The sequence below is a fragment of the Anticarsia gemmatalis genome, chromosome Z (assembly GCF_050436995.1).
Source record: "Anticarsia gemmatalis isolate Benzon Research Colony breed Stoneville strain chromosome Z, ilAntGemm2 primary, whole genome shotgun sequence".
NCBI classification, from domain to species: Eukaryota; Metazoa; Arthropoda; class Insecta; order Lepidoptera; family Erebidae; genus Anticarsia; species Anticarsia gemmatalis.
Genome location: NC_134776.1, coordinates 9746784 through 9768882, shown reverse-complemented (window position 1 = coordinate 9768882; position 22099 = coordinate 9746784). Strand labels below are relative to the sequence as shown.

General features: G+C 36.1%; 2 protein-coding genes across 2 annotated transcripts in view; one reads left to right on the top strand and one right to left on the bottom strand.

The window, feature by feature from the left end:
- LOC142986686 (otoferlin-like) overlaps positions 1-22099 on the top strand; it is a 58408-nt gene that overhangs the window by 26675 nt on the left and 9634 nt on the right. Inside the window, exons 4-17 of the mRNA XM_076135269.1 lie at positions 5230-5380; positions 5480-5642; positions 5747-5933; positions 6158-6348; positions 7207-7348; positions 8806-8832; positions 9831-10003; positions 10838-11065; positions 11263-11433; positions 12214-12366; positions 13469-13651; positions 14759-14875; positions 15113-15244; positions 20708-20857. Of these exons, the coding sequence (XP_075991384.1) occupies positions 5230-5380; positions 5480-5642; positions 5747-5933; positions 6158-6348; positions 7207-7348; positions 8806-8832; positions 9831-10003; positions 10838-11065; positions 11263-11433; positions 12214-12366; positions 13469-13651; positions 14759-14875; positions 15113-15244; positions 20708-20857 (2168 nt within the window). The remainder of the gene's footprint in view (positions 1-5229; positions 5381-5479; positions 5643-5746; positions 5934-6157; positions 6349-7206; positions 7349-8805; positions 8833-9830; positions 10004-10837; positions 11066-11262; positions 11434-12213; positions 12367-13468; positions 13652-14758; positions 14876-15112; positions 15245-20707; positions 20858-22099) is intronic.
- LOC142986525 (uncharacterized) lies at positions 16278-19931 on the bottom strand. The gene is made up of 4 exons (XM_076135045.1): positions 19733-19931; positions 19077-19271; positions 18037-18816; positions 16278-16325 (listed from the first exon to the last, which is right to left on the bottom strand). The coding sequence occupies exons 1-4, from the start codon at positions 19853-19855 to the stop codon at positions 16278-16280; spliced, it is 1146 nt and encodes a 381-aa protein (XP_075991160.1). The 5' UTR covers positions 19856-19931.

The following is a 22099-nucleotide window of genomic DNA, read 5'->3' as shown; positions in this document are numbered from 1 at the left end:
GTGCTTCGGCTAGGCACACCACAGCTTGAACAACTGTCAACGGTTGTACAGAGTTAGCCTAACTTTAAGCTTTAGGTTGCTTGGTATTAAAGGCCTTATATTATCTCGAACGGACAGTTGTTATGAAAAAGTTATTATTGAAGTCATAATAATTGTAGTTTCAATTGAAAATACCTATCTGACAACATACTACGTATAATGTTATAGCGTGATCCCAATATGTCCTTTGTCATTTGTTTTTGTAGGATAAGATTTACAAACTACATATACTCAAAAGGTTACAAACAAATTATGGTTGATTACTGCGTTGATGTATAGAAGTGGCCCATTTTTAATAGAATCCTATTGTCAAAATAAAATTATAAATACAGGACTAAAGATTCTTTTCCGTATTTTATTTTGCCAAAAGGTTCATTTTCACTTAGGACTGAAGAAAGTTTAGTAAACGTAATAATCATTATGACTGGGAGATTATTTTATTTTTTCTTTGAGTTGGTAGCTCAGCAATTATTATTGTAACGTCGAATAAGCATATTCTTATTGCTTTTCTGCATAATAGAATGAAACTTTTATATGTGATTGTGTGAATGGTAGCCTACTTGTGTTAGAGATCATTCTGTCTAGGTTTATTGTTCGTTTGCATTGGTATTTACCGTCGTTATTTTATACTAGCTGACTCGCGCAATTTCGCTTGCGTCACATAAGAGATAATAGGTGAAATTTTTCCCCGTTTTTATAACATTCTTTACTGGTACTCTGCTTCTATTGGTCGTAGCGTGATGATATACAGCATATAGCCTTCCTCGATAAATAGGCTATCTAATACCGAAAGGTCGCTCAAACAAACAAACAAACTCTTCAGCTTTATAATATTAGTATAGATAAATAGCACATTGTATACTTAAACCATTCAAGATTAACTGACTTATCTTATTGTTAGTACTTTGGCGTTTCGAGTATAATTTAATAATTATATTATCCTATTTATAAGCATTTACGTCATAAAGTATATCTTAATGCTTTTACTTACTGAAACCGATCCGATAAAACCGATTGTCAGGCAATGATGGTCAAACCGATTCTGCATGCTGTTATATACACTTATAATACAAATATACGTTTTGAAAGAGTGTTTTGAATGACTTTGTTACTTTGAGACCTGAGAATACTGCGTCTGTCATCAAAAAAGACTTACGGACTTACGTCATAAATATTTTGTAACATGTATATTTAAAATATTGTTCAAATTATATAAAAAAGTGTGCAAATTGTCTTGTCCTTACTAATAAGTATTGAATATAATTTATTGTTTGTTATTTTGAGGCTCGATCGGTATTCACCGATCTCATTAAATTTTATAAGTGTTTCTCCCTGGCTGTTTGAGAGTAAGAAACGCAGACAGAGCCTTAAGAATACGCCATTTAAAGTAAGGGTAAGAGAGCATTAATTCCGGAACAGTCATTCACCCTACCTCAGTAGACTAGAATTACCTTTACCTCACTGACCTAATTGCTGCAAGCATTTGATGTTGATTTCTATGTAAGTACAAGTCTTTCTATATTACCAAATTATAAACCACACTCGTAATGCAATGTGCATTAATTTTCACGTGGAAACAAATAAGTGGTGACTGTCTCTAATAAGGTTCTTTCCGTTATACATTTATTATTCAAATTGAGAATTATCATCAATATTAAATTGAGTCCCAGTTTCACTACTCCTGGATAAGTATTAGGCCATTGTTATCTAACATTTATTTTTGTGCTCTGACACTGGCCCTAAGTATTTTAAATATATCACATCAACCTAGAGATTTAGATGTGTGTCAATACTTGATTTTAAAACTAGTAAAGAACAATTATGCTAGTGAGATGTCCCTTAAAGCTCAGGCAAACACATTAAGATATCTGTTCTATTTTACCTTTTAATTGATCTAGTTTACCTTTTTCTTAATATGTCTTTACGACATGTTCTGATTGGTCCTATACTTTACTAGGGGACTTGTTTATCTGTGCCAGAAAAAATACCCCTTAAATTATTGTTATATAGTGTTAATAAAATGTTATTCATATGTATGTGTTGCATCGATTCATTAGCTAAGTAAGAGGTAGGCACTTCGCATTTTTCGCAATTAACTTGCATAATTATAAGATAGTAGCAGGATTCGCAGGTAAAGGCGCACAGCAAGACATAAAACAACAGTTTAAATCTGAGATTATTTATTTAATCATTGGTAAAAAGAACCACCTGTGTATTATATATAACAAATACATAGATGGGATTTTGTGATTACATATTAACTTATTCTAATTGTATCGTAGTAAGTAAGTAATAAATAATTAATACGAATGATATATGAATAGCGCAGAGCTATGAATAAAAATGCACACTTGATTTTCTTATGACCTAAAATATTTGTTAAAATAATAAAACTATAAGTATTTAAAATTTAATTTTTTCGATAACTCAGTTTACTTATATCGGAAAATTATCACATATTTTAGACTTAAGGAGTTTTCCAAAAGTAAGTTTATCACAAAATAGTTAGTCTAAATAGGTTCTAAATAAAATATTGACATTTTTTTAAAGTTAAAATTATCTTAGAAATTCGGTTTCAAATAAATACTTCACATAATTAAGTTTAGAAACTGTTAAAACAGTTTAAATGTGGGATTTAAACACTAACACACATACACAATTCGCCCACGGGCTTAACCTATGTTAGGTTTTGACACATAAAACACAAATACACGCACACAATTCGCCCATGGGCTAAACTTATATTGAACAGCGAAGTAAGTCACTTTTGTTGTTATCTCAGATTGGGATATGAACCATGCGTGCGCGGTTCAGACCATCCGCGGAACGGTACATTACGAAATATCTTCATAAGGGCCTCCCACCCGGCGGGGAAGGGGGCTGGATTGGGCTTGTAATAAATAAAAACGTAAAATCTTCCACGGCCGCTTGCACGCGGCGCTCTGATGCAGGGTCAAGGTTGGGCGGCAGTTCCAATGAGCCTGTGCGAATTCGGCCGCCGCGATTCATTCCGCCGCCGCGGCTCATTCCGCGGCCGCGTCCACGTTCACCGCGGCCCCGTCCGCCAGATGCAGAAGCACCGCGCCCGCGGCCTCCACCACCGGAGCGACCACCACGACCACGGCCACGAATGCGACCGCTAGGACCGCTGACGTCATCTTCCACTACAGGCCGGGGAGGGCTGCTGGACCCGCGGCCTGAATTTGCGGGTTGGCGCACGTTCCCGCCGGTGTTGGAGCTGGCGCTCGCTTGTCCACCTTCCTGTTGGCCGAAATCAGGATTGTTATGGGATCCTGCCTCCAGGTCTTCTGGATTGTTTTTCACGATCATTTTAGTATGTTTGTTGTACGATGGCACAATTAATTATTTATTAATAATATTCTAACTACAAGTTGCAGTTACGATAATGTACGTCCTTCTTCGTATACGGTCAGAGCTAGAGTGCAGCGCTCGCCGCTTGTTGTGTGTGCCTAGGGTCGCACGGCGGCGGCGTCAAAACAAACAATGCAGGGGATGGAGGCCCCACCCACTAGTGTTGTAGCGTAATAAATTGGTATTAATTTGTACCATATAAATTATAATGTTATACAATTTAATAATATTAAACCTCCATACTGCAGATCATGGGTCTCGTGTTTGGAACACGAGGCTGGCAAAGAACTATCGAACTCTACTTATTTGCTCGGAAAGAGCGACAAACCGTTCTTAACCTTAACCATTCTCTGCCTACTTGAAAATTAACGACATTACCCAGATGCCGCCATAATATGCTAATGTAGACTAATAAAGAATGTGCCAAATAATCGGCTTGAACAATTTTTGCATAAAATAAAAATTCTTGTAAATAATTTTCAGGAAAACTGAAATTACTCCTCATCAAAGATGCGTGCACTGTTTTATAATATGATTATTTTCTTACAAATGTTAAAGTGAAATAAAACAAATTAAATAATTCAATAACTTTTATTTGCAAATCAACAATAATTACACATTAAACAACAACAATCATCTTTAAACGCTTAGATCAGTAACGGTGGTATGACTTAAAACATTTAAAACGCAGTTTTGATCGATCATGGCAATTAGGGTAATTTCGGGTACTGAACACTAAACGTCATTATAATTTTAAAATTTGTTATAATTTAAACTAAAATTATAGTTCTTATCGAATTTCACAAAAGGTAGTTAAATCCTGAATAAGTGTTATGCCCGCGCATGGACGGGTTCGGCATGAAAAGTCGGAATTGTCAGTTTTCCAAACCTGAGGTATGTGCAGGCCGTTTTGGTAACGAATAAATTTTAGTAAAACGTTCACAATATCATAAAAAAATATTTCACAAAATCTTCCTTTTTTCTAATGGTTATTGGCTTAGATTTATCAGAGGTTGAAATCCAAACGCCCGTGGGCCGCTTTGGCGAGTCAGTAAAAACGTTTCACCAGCCGATTTGGCTCAAAGCTAACCCGTAACCGCTTTCAAGCCCTAGTTTTTGGAAAATAATTCCCGAAGTGTGTAAAACTGTTAGAATGTTAAAGTATTCAAGTATTTTCGCTACAAGTCTTCTGCTGAGAAATAGGTTTTGTGAGGATATCATATCTAGAGTCCAACATAGCTGAGTTCAATACCATTATCGACTACTCTCTTACTCTCGAAGAAAATTATACCTTAAACAATAATAATATGCTTGCTGCGAGTAGAGTAAGAATCAGTACCTGCAAATAAAATCGCACTTTGATTATCACAATAAATCATAGTAGGTTCAATTGTAGCCTTTCCATGAATTTCTGACCCTTGCATGCCTTTGCCACATAGCCTCTTGTGTGGCTGTAGACAGTGCCATATATTCTGGCTCCATAGTTAATAAAGCAAATGTGTTCTGACTTTTAGAACACTATGAGACAGAAGCACCCTGAAACAGAAATATGTAGCCAGAGCATGATCTCCGGCCGATAATATCTGAAGCACAATACCCAAACACTCTTCTTTCTCTTATGCGCTACTACCAGAGCAAAAACCTCATCTCGCTTTATATCACACGACTTTACTATTTGCACCAGTTTAAGGCAACGGCCATATTGACAGAACAACTTGTACAGAGAGAAGTCCAGAGCAAGCCTTCCAAAAATAACCGCATGTGCCTCTGGTAAAACTTCCGTTACCTACACTAATAACGAATAATATGTGGTTACAGATCACCAAGTGTTTCACAAATGGGCTCAGCTAAGTTTGCCGCGTAACCCCACAGCTGGAGCAGTAGGCTTCTTAAAAGTTGATATATCAATTATCTTTAGGGGTGATATTCAAGTAATGCCTGTCGTTGTTAACGATGATAGAGTGGATGAGTAAGTTGTTATTTTTATTAATTTTCTTGAGATACTATGTTTGATATCGCGCTTACCGAGGACTACTAACTATTGTCGCAATTAATATGGCTATTCTAGTAACCTGCTGCTACCCACTGGGTCGGAGCAGCAACCGGCTAACTACGTGATCACTGTATACGGAGTATTTGGTCTGCCGAATGGTGCTCATTCTCAAACAGACAGCAAACGCTATGCAAAATCACCTAGCTCTTTTGTGAGGGTATCGTTTTGTGGATTATCGGTGAATATATTTTTTATTGCTTTCATATAGAGTTGGTGGGGATTCAATTTGATTGAAGGATGTCCTGGTTTATATATTACTCATACTTTCTTAATATATTTTAGGTTAAAACGGCAGTGCAGCCTCGTAACATCCACCCTACGTATTGTGAACAGATATCTATTGTCGAGATGTTTCCCAACATGAGTGAAATGATAAGACTCGATGTTTGCTCCGGAGAAGGATGCATAAATAGAGTCTTGGCCAGCGCATATTTGAAACTAGGACAGATTTCACACGATGGAGAAAATGGTAAAACGCATTATTGTGTAATGTATGCATTAGTGTAACTTGTATTAGGGGGCCTTTGACTTAAGTTCTACAGTGGCCTCAAACCTATTAACAATAATAAGATTGGTATTGAAGTATTTTTACATCTAATGTCAAAATTATTTTGGAAGACTTCTAAAGGGTTGATGCTTCGGGATCTTATATAATGCTTATGCTATTTTGCTATCACTAGCATAACATTGCAGGATTTCTTCCAACCTTCGGGCCTTCACTCCTACACATGTATGGGTCTACAGCGTATGGAACTTTGGGAACAAACAACGAAGACGGTCCATATCACCGTGGAGCTATGCTAGTGTCGCTAAGAACAATTGTTCCCTATTACCAGCAGAGACTGAGGAGTACAGGCGTGGAACCTGTGGTGCCTTTACAACCGGTTAATACCAAATGCTTTGATAATAGTAAAGAAAACAACTAAAATACCTAATCGAAGTTGAATTTACTTTACAATTTTAAGCAGTAAAAAGAATGGTGTACTTACTATAAAATAAATGTAAGTAAGTACATTTGGTCCGATTTTCAGAGTCTGGCCACATTTATGGTTCCCTTTTCCCTTGCATTCCCCGTGCGCGCCCTGTATTGCATGGAGTACATGCGTTTTATTGATTGATAGCCCGCACGGCGCATCCAATCACGTTGCACCGATTGCAGCATTATCTGGCGGGGGTTTGCGTAAATGTTAAATTAAGATGGCGTTCTACCTGAAGCTTCTGTAACGTAAGGATACGATAAAAATAAGAACATATGTCTGTGACTACATTTAGTGCTTTAACACTTGGGCGAAGCTAAAACGATGTGATTGTAGCAATACTTTACAAAATATTCTATAATCTAAAGGTTATTCAAATTTCACCTATTTCAGCTGGTGGATAAGGAAAATAAGATAAAAAAATAGCATTTACTCCAAATCATCATTAAATTCAAATATTATCAAAATTTGTTAAAAATATTTTTTTGACAATAATTGACTAACATGAATTTAATGCATTTACAAATGTAAATAAATATTTAATATAAGAACTGCGCACTTGGTTTTTGTACACTCACGTTCCTGTTGAATCTCTCCGTACGTACTTTTAAGCATATTACAAGGAGAGACTGGGGAAAGCTATATTATTTAGCTAATATCTTAGACTTTGGCTAACAAATTAATAACTTGCAACTCTTCTCAATAACGTTAATTAAATTGTTAAAAATGCGTCTTTTAACTATCATTCAACACTTTTGTTTACAGGAGAGCTTATGGTTGATGGAAGATTTCTGTATCTTTTGTCCTATTCTCGAAGTATCCATGCTGGATACCCATGTGTGTGGAAGACTTTGCGGAGTTGCCATGACAGTTGGTGAGCTACCTACTGACGATGACGGTGACGAAGGTAACTAAAACTCTAATTTACACTCACTTGCACAATTGATACTCGATTCAACATAGCAGGCTACGTATTGTGGCAATCAAAGATACAGAAATAGTTTTTAAATCAATTCATAGTAATAAGAAATCACATTACACAACTTACGTTAGTTATTATATCTGTAAAAATACCCTGATTCTACAAAATAAATCGGCTATCTGTAATGTTTATGAGTCGAATTATAGTTAATGTAAATTCATTGCTATTAAAGTAAAACTTTTCTGGAAGAGTGAATTAGTTTTAAATTGGTATTTGTCAGTTAATAACAGAATAGCTTTTAACTCAAGCATAAGCCTCAACTCGGTTGCAGCAAATTGCAATTTATAAAAGGCTAGAATTAAAATTACAACAGATTTTCATTGGAATATGGCTTCCCTAGCAGCTGCAACAGATGTACATAGTTGTTTCCATTATAAAACCGGTTCTCTCACAATAAAAAATACTGAGTAATAATATATTTAATGTCACAGTAAAATAGGAAACTATGTATAAACGCGCATATACTAGCAATCTTTAATTTTTTTTACTCGTAGCAGTGAAGCAATATTACAGAATACGGATTATTTCTATTACAATGACTTTGAAACACGATACTCCGTACTAGAAAAAGCCCAAATATTTTATTTGTACCTCAAATAATTAGGTGCTAAATCATGATGCGTTTTTGTAATGACTGTGTAAAAAAATCAACAACTTTGCTAAATGCAACTTTCAGTAATTGTGCTTTGTATAAGACTTGGTTGATAAACTAGTATTAAACTAAGTAAACGTGAAATAAAATATTTTTACTATATTCCGAGTTACCTCACGACACAAATGCCAAACGGCGAATGTTTCTTCTATTTTCGTTCATTTAACTTATTGACCAATGCTATTATGCATCAATTTGGGCTTTTACTGTAACATAATAATATAGGGGTACACCCCGACCAGTTCCTTTTATTCCTATTCAGAACTTTGACGATAATGTATTAAAATGGTGCAGCCCCTCGTGAGATTTTTGAAAAAGGCTTAATCTCTACATCGCGGGATATTTTGCAAACGCACAAAGCTCGGACATTAAAAACGGCCAAGTTTAGTCATGCAAATTATACCGGTACAGGAATCGACTAAGTAACACCTGGTCAATTTGTTAGGGTCAACTTGATGCAACTTCATCCTACAGGGGTCATTTAAATTCAGTGTGCGGACAGCAGCCACCTGTTTAATATCCAAAGTTTTCAGTGAAGTTCGCGACTGAATCAGTTTTTATAACATAACATTACTATAATTCGTATTGATTGCGTTGTTCGTTTTTTGTGAATACTTATTATTTTTCATTTCAATTCTTTGTCCCTGTGTAATAAGTTATATTTATCTTAAATAGTATAATTACATCTTTTTGTGTAACGGAAAGACTGTGACGTATTTCTTTGTTACAGAATTTGTTTCAATGATGACAGAAATAAGTAAGTACATTTTCTATTTCTATTTCAGCCGATGTAATATTGAAAAATTACGGCTTCATTTCCCACCAGTATTTCTCACACATTTTTCTAAGGAATCGGATATTTACGAAATCATATCTGGGGTGAACGGTTTCTGGAAAATATGTTGTTACTACACGCGGGCTATCGTTTGACAATTTAAAAAAAACAGATATTCAGAATTATTCACAGTTTTTAAAACAAATCACAAGCTTACAATACAAACCATGTGATTCTTCCTCGAACTAAAATATTTGAAAACTCTTCCAATTATGTTCCCCTCCGTTAGATCTAGTGAGGGCTAGGGTGAATGAGGAGGCTCGGACTCGACTGCCTAGGGTGGACGTAGGTTACGTCATACTAATTAGCGAACCCCAAATTGCTGATGGAATATTGATTGAATTGTTGCCAAGAGACAGCGAGGTCGACACTTACAATTTAGATTTTAAAATATAACCTTATTATGTAAACCGCTAAGAGCCATTCGATTATACGCAATAATGCTTATTTCTGAGATACATTATGATTCATCTTAAGTCAGCCAAGTTTCGAGTAATTGTCTCACTGGTTCATTATTGCAAAATGTTTATTTTTGGGCAATTTTAAATGTATACAGCTTGTAACAGTTTATAATATGAAAGTAAACAGTTATGCTGTTCGAAGAAATTAGAATTCAATTAATAAGTTATATACGAAAAACTACGTGTACTTAGCACTTATAAACTATCGGCTTCGAAAAGGGTAAAATAGGGCACATTCTTCAGGGATTTAAGTTAATTATTAATTATAGTTTGCTATTTGACCTTTAGCTAGATAATGTCATTGAACTTTTAAAGTTTCATTTTTATCTTTCCACATCTATTCGAGTGGAAAACTTTGATAAGTGCCTATATAAATTACCTGCGATTATTTAAAATAAGTACCTTTTTTCTGATTCTATTGAAGTTGAGGAACAATTAAGAGGTTATATGTTTTAACAGAGAATCGCAAGTTGTACTACACAGGATCGATGGACGTCGTAAGGACGGTGGTGGACCACGGAAACTTAGATTTTGAACACACGTTTCCTGTTCTGCAATTGGCTACCAGACTACCCGATTTCCGCTTCAGGATGTTCAGGAATAATATGGTACATGGAATCGTGGCGGACTTGGTAACAACCATTTTTCATATATCAATGAATTTGTTGTGCAAAAAGAAGGCGTAGAAAAACTGTCATTCCTTAGATAAATATCTTACTTTGAAGTTGAGTAGTGTCTGCACCTGCAATAAATAAGTATCCACTTTATAAATTTTTGCTGGTCCACTAATATTACCCAATTTTTCTTATCATTACTTGCGCTTATATAAGCAGTTACTATTGTCTTATAATAATAAAAAAATAGGCATGATGATAATATCATTGATAATACGACACAAAAAAATCCCGCTTCCTGTTCGCTAAATATATTTTACGTTGACGCTACGTTTTAATTACACCAGACAAAACACAGTTTTCCGCATTCATGGATAAAACGTGACCTGGTAAAATTCCATCTTTCTTATTTTATTTCTTTCTTGTATAATCTATAAATACCACGAGGAGGCGGATCGGGAGGTCCTGGCAACAGTCCCCAGCAGCCAAACGAAGTCCTTTATATTGTGTATATTGTATTTTATTCTACCTCAGTTAGTAATTTATCGATCCTGTCTGGCAACACGACGTACAAAATTTTGAATAGCAGGCTTAGGGGTGGGAAAATAAATAATATAAACACCACCCTGTCTGGAACGTAAATAGATTTCTTGTAAACTGATATGTCTACGATTGTCTACTATAATAATATAATTTCCCTCGATGTGTATGAACATTGACAGATAAGTTTGTACCCTGGGTAACTATAATGATTTTTCTAAACTCTACCGGAATCTGGACATAGTGCTCTGCTCGAACCTGGATCCAGATTACTACAATATTTTCTATATAAGCAAGTTTACATATTTTTAGGAAACGTCTTTGAAAGATGTAGAACGTCGTTTGAAAAACTCTGAATTTGATAATCCGAGGGATCTTATTGAAGATTTGAACCGCGCAGCCGATGATGCTGCGGGCAACATCCTGAAATTCCTAGACATCGTGCAATACTCTAGCCCTGCAGGTAGCGCTGAAAACGCTATGGTGAACTACAGTACTGAGTTGGATCAAAAGCAGATGGCATTACAAAAGGAGGAAACGGTTAGTTTAACTTATGCCCATCAAAAATAGCCTAACCATTAAATGTAAAATCTTCAATCATACACTCATCACATAGCCCTAGAGTGTATGAAGAGTAATACTTCTATTAACCGAAATTTTACATGGTTTTATGTCCATGAAATACAATACGAAGAAACAATTACCTAATGACCCCATAACACTCAAATTTGTTCTAGGAAAAAATCTACCAACAAATAACAAAGAAAACCAAATGCAGTTCGATGCTGAGCCTTATTCGCTCTGTTAATAAGAACATAGATCAAGGCACAGTAAGTAAGAAGGACGTCAAAACGATGCTCGCTGACGTCACAGCTATGGCTGAGAACTTGAGGAGCTTGATTTACAAGGTCTTTTCAATTATATTCATTGTGATCTTTGTTCATTCATCCTGTTGCATGTAATTCTTTTATTTTTCAAATCTATACTTAATATTATAAAGCTGAAGAGTTTGTTTGTTTGTTTGTTTGTTTGTTTGTTTGTTTGTTTGTTTGAACGCGCTAATCTCAGGAACTACTAATCCGATTTGAAAAATTCTTTCAATGTTAGATAGCTTATTTATTGAGGAAGGCTATAGGCTATATATCATCACGCTACGACAATAGGAGCGGAGTAGCAACGAAAAATGTTGCAGTAACGGGGAAAATTATGACGCATTCTCTATTATGTGACGCAAGCGAAGTTGCGCGGGTCAGCTAGTTTTTTATAAAGCAGCAAGCAGAAGTGTCAAGCTTTTTACTGTTGGTGGCCCACGAAGATTCGTTCAAAGTTTCTTGGTAATGCTCACCTGTAGACATTAGCGTTAGGTCTGCATGTTTGCATTAGTCAGAAAATTTGAATATTCATCAAATGAAGCATGTGATGAAAAAACACAATAGCTTTTAACAGTTACCATGGTGATAAATCTGTTCATTAAGTCCACGATGTGCCCCCTCATGCCGCGTGTTTGTCCCCTTGTGTCGAGGTATCAGCCCACCTGAGATTGTTTCCTTAATGAATTATCCTCCTAATTGGATGTTATTTATACTTCATGTTATTTGATGTTTTATTGATTTTATGTCATACCGGTTCAGTGATTATATTATCATACCGGTTCCTTGTAATACTATTTTGTGATTCCACGTTTTCAGACATCTGAAGGTTGGCCTGATTTGGTAATATGGCTGTTAAATAATGGATCGAGAGTTGCGTATGCTAAGATCTCAATAGCTGACGTTATATATTCTGTCATACCTGAACAAAACGGACGAAATTGTGGCCGTGTACAAACGATTTATCTAAAGGTTAGTGAACAATAATGAACCGTAACATAGAAGCTAATTAATTTAAATAATTGTTAATTTGAAATGAAAGTTTTATTTTTATTTTACGTACAGTTATTTAATATTTAAGTTGATTTTACAAATTCAGCTATACGAGAAAATCGTTCGAAGGTCAGCCAATACACTTAGACATAGCAACTTATTTGAATTAAATCTATAATTTCTTGAATATCTTTTTAACAGAAGATTAGCATATATTACAGTGAATACTAAGAACGTAGTCATAACAAACATGAACTTGAAACCAAACACACAGGGCAAACAAATCCTATGTAAGTAATAATGGTATATTTAGGTACATGAGAGGGTTGATCAAAAGCTCTCTATCAAAGAGTATTAATATTGTGCACATCAAAGGGTCCGCCGAGAGGGGGATGGGGAGAACTGTCTAGACAGACGGACCCCTCTATCGATCGATCATATTTGTTGCACCGGGCCTGCCGGCCGGGACGCAAATAACACTCGGACTTACATGTTTTATTACACGGTAAACTTTTTGTAATTGTGCCAGGATGAACCAGTATGCAATAACGCAACGCGTTTATTGAGCAGAATTCTTAGGTCGTTTAAGATGATAAAGTAGTATATGATTTATAATAAAACGTTATTCAAGCCAACTTCTGGTTCTGGACGATCACTGGGAATTTCTAGACAGAGATCCTTAGAATAAATTTTGTTGGCTCAAAATACAAACCAAACGCTATTCTCAGTCGGATTAGCTGTCGATACTCCAGTATTGTCTTCTTGTTTTTTTCGTTCTTCTTCTTATCGTATAGTTAGTGGTCAACCTAGTGTCAAAGTTGTTTAAGCCGCCCTAAGGCCTTTGACGTGGCTTAACAACTGTTATCTTAAGTGACAACAACCGGAACCGACTTTTTACGTGCCCTCCGAAGCACGGAGACGCCCAGTTCAAATACCACTATGCGGTCACCCATCTGTAGAATAACTGCGCCAAGGGTTGCTTAACCCACAGATGGTTCACCGACCGGTGAGCACAACTGGCTATGGACGCCTTGTCTCGTTTTTTTTCGTTAATGTTAACATATTACTATACCTATTGCAGCCATTAAAATGCTCGAAGCACATAACTGGTTTACCCAGTAGTTGTTTCTGTATAGCCGGTAAAATAGAACTGATTATTTGGATGGGTTTATATAGGCAGATGCACGCATTTGAGCCATACTTGCCAAAAGGTTATAAACTGAAGGTCAAGGATTTTGAAATATGTCTCAAGACAACTACTTTGGTGAGAAAATTGGCATACTTCGTTTTTATAATAATGTCTATTACTTGTCAGTCATATAAATACGAGGAAATAATAATATATATTATCTACTTAATACTTTCGATGTCATGCCTCTGAAGACCATACACGGATGTTTCTTAAAGTATTGTAAATGTCACTTGACGTTCACCATTATTCTCAGTGCCTAGCGAGAGCGAGCATCTCACATTCTCTTGGAAGTGACGCTAGGGAAGCTCATCAGAAATCGGGTCACTGATTTCGTTAAAAATCATTGACGTGGGGGTTAGAGATATAATAAAAATTGATTAAAATTCATACACTTTTATTAATATTACAGATAGCATTGATCGTCAAAAATAGTCAGCATTACATATTTCATCAAATATTTTCTTAAGTTTAAATAGAATAACTATTGTAGTTAATTCTTTTGACGTACCTCATACGTATAACACATACGTAATTTTCAAAATATACGAAACAGTTGAAACCTTTATTAAAAACACAATTAATCGGGTATTGTTATCTATCAGAGTAATCTTATCTAAAAAAATGTTTGTCCAAAAGTACTGAGATATAAACCTAAAATTTTGTACTTATTTTGATTTTTTAAAACGTTAAATGTTAATATGTGGTCTTAATTTTATTGATATTTTAGTTTTATATATGTAATTTATTTTTCGTGCTAAAATACTAAAGTAATGACGAGCACGTAAATCTTTTCTTGGTCATAAACAAACAGATTTTATCTTAGAAGGCTACACTATCAAATAATATTTGAGCGACATTAAAACTTGTGCTGCTCCTAACAAGTCTCTTTCAAAGTGAGGAATCTATACTTTATTGTAAAATTTCGGTCTTTCCATCACTCATTAACGTCATTATTTATATCTTGCATTAGAATAGCCTATATTAATCTGTATATTAGTTCACCTATATTATTTATTCATCAGTTTACTATATGCAACATTCAAATGGTGAAATATTTTAAAATCGGTCAAGTGCTCTTTGACACGATTCATTACAAACATACTTACGCTACATACAAAGTAGTGAAAAGTTTACAAAATGAAGGATAGATAAAACTTAATCTACTTATTATGATTTCAGATGGTAGAAAGTCGCGCTTTCATATATAGAGCAAAACTAAGTGCAAATATTGAGCGACAGAGTAATTTACATACATTTGTAAGAATGAACACTTTAAACGCATTGAGAGATACAAAAGTAAGTTCCTACATATCTTTGGGTCCATAAGTACTTATTTTATTCATCAGTTGGTTGCATCTTGTCATCATAACAAAGGATATTTTTATAACGTTATATCTTTAAGTCTTACTCCCGCCTGATCATAATCTGAAAGCAGTGTTTCAATTATTTCTAATAAATGCTGCTACCAGAAAAGTGCTTAAATCTATCAGATCAATCGTGAACTGATTTAACTTACTGATGTTATTATTGCAGGTAAAACCAAAAACCATGACACCCATCTGGAACCAAGTGTTAAAGGTTCACAAGCTAATATCTGCAACTAAAGAACGCGTGGAGAATAGTCCTCCGCCGATACTTGTTGAAGTATACGACAGCAACTTAGCGGTAGATATATTCAAAGTTTTATTAATTGTGTTGTTGTGGCAGATATTACTAGCGATGATGCTTGCTAAGCTTAACGACTAGTAACTACAAGTTGTATAAATTGAATAATATTTTGGCTTAATCTAATTTTATTTGACACAAAATACACTGTAAACCACCATTTCCCGCTATTTCAAAGCTGACGGTTGTCAAAAGTTAAGATATGTTAGGGCGTGTAATCCCCGTAACGGCTATAATTGGAGCTTATGGCAATCGGAACAACAACATCTTACCGCTCCTTCCCATCTACGAAGGGGCCTGGGACTTTGTCTATAATTAATGTTTGCCCTGGTTACTCATCTCCCTGTACATTATGATCTGTACTGTTTTACTCAAGTAACGGACAGACATTAAAATTAATATCGTATGATATGCCATATGTTACAAAGAATTTGACAGTTCTTAAATTCTACGAATCATGAGTCACAATAACCTTATAATTATAAATAAGTGTACTTATCAACAATTTAAGCAGCTTATCTAGTTTTTCTTAATCTACTCAGTATGAAAGATATGAGAGTCGTGTTAGAGGTTAATATTGCCAAAATGGGCCAAACCGTTGATATGCCTAACTGAGTAAATGGAATTATAAAAGTTCTTAAGCCGGTGTGCAACTTATTTTATTCAAACCGTACCTACGTTTCCCGATGACGGTTGATTAAGTTACGACTGCTACGAGAGTGATTTTACATTCAAATTAATCGAAACAATTATGATAGGCTTTCTTACATTCATGCAAATAACTGTGTGGATGGGTGCACGTTTGGTAGTCTTTCACCGACTAAAAGAGAAAGATAAAATATTATTTATTTTGATTGTACACACTACGCCCACATGCTATAATTATGTTATATAATAAAATATTCAATCAGATTTCCTGTCCAATCGCATGTATAAAATAGTTAAAAATAAATTGAAAAAAAAAATAGTTTAACATTCGTAAATTATTTATTTTATTAACTCTATCCCGGTGGTAAATTTACTAGAATAGCATCTAAATTTTGGGCTGGTGGAACAACGGCTGCTTGATGTCGGGCCCATCCTAAATACCAGAAGAAGGTCATTAAATGGGAACAACAGCCAACAGTACGGTTTCCAACAATGCAATTGCAACAATAGCCTAATATTGCATCGATAGGTTGAACTTCAAAGGTGGGACGATCGTCATACGCTATGAAAATATAAAAAATTCTTCCCGAATTGTACCTTGGCCTAATTCGGCCCATCAGTAACACTGGTTGATTGCCTCCAAGCTGGCTAACTAATGTAGTATCAGCTAACACCTGTTCTACGCCTATCTCAACTTTATGCGTACCATTATGTTTTAAATGTTCGCCGTAGTACGAATTTGCTGTTTTTTGTTGTAGTGAGCCTAAGGAGATCAATCTTAGGTCGCCGAGGCTCAAACGAGGGAAACGCGTGAGATCTCTCGGATTTGTATTTATTGCAGTAAATCTAGCATTTCTTCGTATCGAAGGATTGTTTCGTATAAATAGTCCTAAATAATTAGGAACGTGTAATCGGGCCAACACTCGTTCAACTATTATTTCTGCATTTGGAGGATTTTCAATTACTTTGTGGAATTTGTTGGTAAGAGCAGCTGCTATTCTATAGTCTTCCATCATATGTCCAGAAGCTGTATTAAAAAATACATTTCTGAATAATTTAAAATCACGTTGGAATCTTCCTGTGACCGTGTTAACCACCCATCTACAAAGGGAAATGCATCTGCGTTTATTATCTTGTAGTGTATTTAAACTACGGTCCCTTTTTCTAGCTTCGGGCATATGAACCCTTAAACCAAGAGATTCTAAGTTAGAAACGGAATCCCTAAAACTACGGTCTAAAATAAATACATCGTTTGCACGAAAATATTCGTGCAATATCCCGTTATTCGTCAATAAATGATTCAATATTTTACTATTGGTTTTCTTTGCGGCAAATGGGCCAATCAAATCTATTATATAACCATCACAACACACAATAAGAAATGGCTGCACTAAATTCCTTGCTTTGTTAACATTGTGTGTCCTTCCAAAATATTTTAAATTAGAGCTTCTTTGGACAAACAATAGGCCACGGTTACAAAGAACGATAGCCCACCTATTTGTTGGATCTGCATCTGGATTGCCAAACAATTTGTTGGGAATTAATGTGTTCCGTTCTGCTACCTGTTGACGTGTTATATGACCAACACCAAGGTGTTGAGGCACAAAGTGTTCAGTTAGACATCGTCTAACTTTAGCCATTTTTAATTGTAAATCGGCTTTGGACACCTTAAATAACTTACTTAGCCTTAAATCAGAATCACCGGTGTGGTACTTTGTTAGGAGCATGGCCAGAGCACTCTTTGATCTTCTAGGTATAACATTCTGTAGAGGTATGCTGTTATATAATTCCATAAATTCCTGTGGAGTACGCCCTGTCCAACTTGACACCATCTCACTAGGCATATCACTTAAGTTGTCAAAATCAGTAATTATGGGGTGGTGGTCAACAGTAAGCAGATCGATGAGATTTTCGGTATGAGATACAGTAAAAGAATGAGTAAGACTTTGGTTTGCTAACAACACCTGCCATGTATTTGACATCAAGTGTACATCACACACTCGGGCACACGATGGTACAAACAATTCGTATCGTTTAAACAATGCTATTTTAGTTTTATTTGGTATTATACGTCCAGCTCTTTGCAGACACCCGTCAAACACACACCTCCTCGAAGTGTTAGCGCACCGTTTATACCGTAGTACATGGCTTGTGGCAGCACCAGGCCTATTTCTAAAGGCACGTTGAGGCACTGGTTCTGCTGCTGGCATTGGTTCAGGCGTTGATACTACGATTGGTTCAGGCGTTGGTACTAGCATGTATTCAGGCGTTGGTGTTCGCATTGGTTCAGGCGCTGGTGATGGCACTGAAGCTGGTGTAGGCGATAACACTGTAGCTAGCGCTGACGGTGATGCAGGCGGTGACGCTGGATCTGGCCGTGTCGCTGGATCTGGCCGTGACGCTGGATCTGGTGCTGGCTCTTGTGCTGATGCTGGCGCTGATGCTGGCGCTGATGCTGGCGCTGATGCTGGCGCTGATGCTGGCGCTGATGCTGGCGCTGATGCTGGCGCTGATGCTGGCGCAATTGCTGGCGCTGATGCTGGCGCTGACGCTTGCGCTGGTGTTGGCAGTGATGTTGGCGTTGGTGCTGGCTCTGATGCTGGCACTGATGTCTGCTCTGAGGCTGGCGCTGGCGTCAATATTAGTGACATCGCCAGCATCAGCGCCAGAGCCAATGTAGGCGTTGGCGCCTGTGCTAACACGGGCACATGCCCCGCTGATGCTTGTGCCAGTCCCTGTTCTTGTATTGGTGCCGGTGCTAGTGGTAGCGTTAGTTCAGAAGCTGGTTCTGGTTCAAAATCATGCTCATGAATATTCTCTATGTTTTGTTGATAGTTTCGATAGTTATCAATTATATCCTCTCTATTTGATGTTCTCCGAGCTCTCACGTGGCAGCAGTGGCATAAGTACATCTTAGGCCTCATCTGTCAAAAAATATTCAGAAGAATTAGCTTCGGCACTTTACATAAAATTGTTATATTTTATAAAAGTATATAATATATTATGTCTTACTAATAATCGCCGTGAAAGCTACGATTAGTATAACAATGAACAAAATTATATACTTTCAATAAATTTTTAAACTGTTTATGAGTGTACAAGCTTACGCGACGTTTATAAGTAGGACAGATGATGTATTACAATGATAATATTATGTTATGTAGTAGGGACATAATTGACTTACATGATTATGCCACGTTGACGCAACTATTGCGTCAGGGCTATCTTCCGTTATTCTGTGTCTTCTCCCAGCCGCAACAGATTTTCCACACCCGTAACACACGAACTTATGCCCGAATTGTCTCCCACTTGTGTTGGTTTCAAGACAGTGTATTAGCATGTTATAGCAAGATCCACAGATATAACTTGATTGTGGTGCCTAAAACAGAAAATAATAATATCTATTATAATATTTCAATTATATATTTGCGTAAAATTAAACGTATAATCGATAAAAAAATTGCGCATGACTGGATTACATTGGATTCGTTTGCCTAATATCGATTTAGCGTGGGTATTTAATCCTGCCTAAATCATAAATAATGGTAAACTATAGTGTGAAAATCGGAAATAATCTTCTTAGATGTTACAAATGTATGCACATAGAGATCTACACGGCTCAAAACTCGGAACTTTTGCGAAACTCCGCGTGAGGAGAAAATTATGCTAATGCATACATACAAGCTTTATTAAATTAATTATTAAATATAATTTATTAAGTGTTAACTGTTGATAGATATTATCAAATTTTACATTAGTAATCAATTAGATGTACAAAGACGGTACGCTCAACATTTAATATACTACAATAATTATATTTCGTATCAGAACAAACTTTACCTGCAAATATATCCATTGGCTTAAGAGATCATACATATCCGGTGGCAGTGTCGATACTAATTGGCGACATACTCGTTCCTTTATTGCAATACCACAATTAACGCACGCTTGTATTTGATTCATTGTTCAATTTAATTCACTGATACAATTTATAAAACACTCGTATGGTACAAAAAAACTCATTCAAGATTAATAATTAATAAAACCTTATGAAAAAGCCTAACAGACAATTGTTTACAATAAATAACTTAAAAATGCACAGGCACTGCCGATCGTCATTCAATTTTATGACGCGTGATCTGTACCGTAGAGTAGCTAGCTTCACTTTGCTTTCACCCCTGTAATGTTGGCAATAGACAAAAATAAATCACTTGTCGGGGTGAAACATTGTGCGCAAAACGAGTTTTATCGTTTAGTACTTATTACCAACCTGTTAAAATACTCAGTGTAAGCAATAAAACATTTTGATTTTATGTGAAACACGGTGATTGTTTACGTTTTCCAGTACTAAACGTATATTTATCAAACAAATGTTTTATATTTCTGCTGTTGGAGAATAAAACTGTGTTAAAGTCTGTAAGTTTTGTGTAAATACATTTTCCTTCCTAGCTTCGGGACAGGAAAATTATTTTCAAGTGAGTGGCAAGTTTAAAGCTTGTTGTCGTTTGTAAGGCGGGAAATGATGTATTTCAAATTAACTTTGTAATAATAAGTTGAATTGAAATTTACTTATATACGACTATTGCAAGTGTTGTTTAATAGTTTTGTAGTCGTACTGGAAATTCATTTTACTAATTCGTTACAATTTATTTTCTATTGTGAACAAATAAAATAAAATAATATGGGAAATTAATACTTAGTAACTTACTATGAGTTTGTACAGTTAGTGCATTACTTACTAGTAACTGTAATAATTGTAAGTATTTGTAATAGTCATCATTCTGTTTTTAAATCGTTTTTTAAATCATTTTACAGGGTAAACAAGAGCTCGTGGGTCGTTGTGAAGTTCAGCCCATAGTGGATGATAGAGAAGGGTATGAGCATGCTCCCAAGTTGAAGTGGTACGATATACACAGGGGGGTGGAATATACGGGACAGCTCCTCATGTCTACTCAGATAGTACAGGTAATTGCTTCGTTCATTTGACAGTTTATTGAATCGAATTACCTATAGTAGCTTTTACCCCCGAATCGTCCGCGTGGATTGTGACTAAGGACAGAATTTTCATGCATACTTTCATCCCCTACTTTATTACCTTGTGGGTAGAATTGATCAAAATCCTTTCTTGGCGGATGCCTAGGTACGTCATAACATCTACCTGCGCGCCAAATTTCAGCCCGATCCGTCCAGTGGTTTGGGCTGTGCGTTAATAGATCACTATATCAGTCAGTCTTCTTTGAGTTGTAATATAGGGTGTCCGGTGGCAGAATTTGGATTTCAAAATCAGATAATAAGAAAACTACAAAATATTTACTTTTATTTCAATGACAATAATAAAGCAGAGAAGTGCGGGTTTTATTTCTTAAAAATTATGTCGTCCAAATGTTGACCGTTACGACGGACACACTCTTGGAATCGTGCTTCAGTATTCCGCGCCACTCGCTGGAGAAGAGACGTCGGGATGCCATTCACCTCGCGAACGATATTTTCTTTTAATGCTGAGATGGTCGGGGCTGTTTCATAAACTTTACTCTTGAGGTACCCCCACCCCACACCCCACCAGGTCGCCAGATCTTACTCCGATGGACTTTTTTCTGTGGGGGTACCTCAAAAGTAAAGGTCAGCCCCGCCGACCATCTCAGCATTAAAAGAAAATATCGTTCGCGAGGTGAATGGCATCCCGACGTCTCTTCTCCAGCGAGTGGCGCGGAATACTGAAGCACGATTCCAAGGGTGTGTCCGTCGTAACGGTCAACATTTGGACGACATAATTTTTAAGAAATAAAACCCGCACTTCCCTGCTTTATTATTGTCATTGAAATAAAAATAAATATTTTGTAGTTTTCTTATTATCTGATTTTGAAATCCAAATTCTGCCACCGGACACCCTATATATCTAGATTGAACATCATTGGATTCGAATAAATGTCATATTGGTTTACCATAGTGACAATATGTGTGAGGAATTAAAGTCTTGAAGAGGGCTGGATAAGAACACGAGTAAATCATTGCATGACAATTAAGATAATAATATGTGTGATTTACATCACTTAGAACACGACTTAGAAGACTAGGAGCATCCCATTTTAAATGAAAAGTTTTAGGAAATGAAAGAAGACCAATATATTCACTGTTTGTGAAGGTATTCCATTGGAATCGCTTGGAAGGAGAAAATATGGTGTGCTGATTTCATCTAGTGTGATTAAA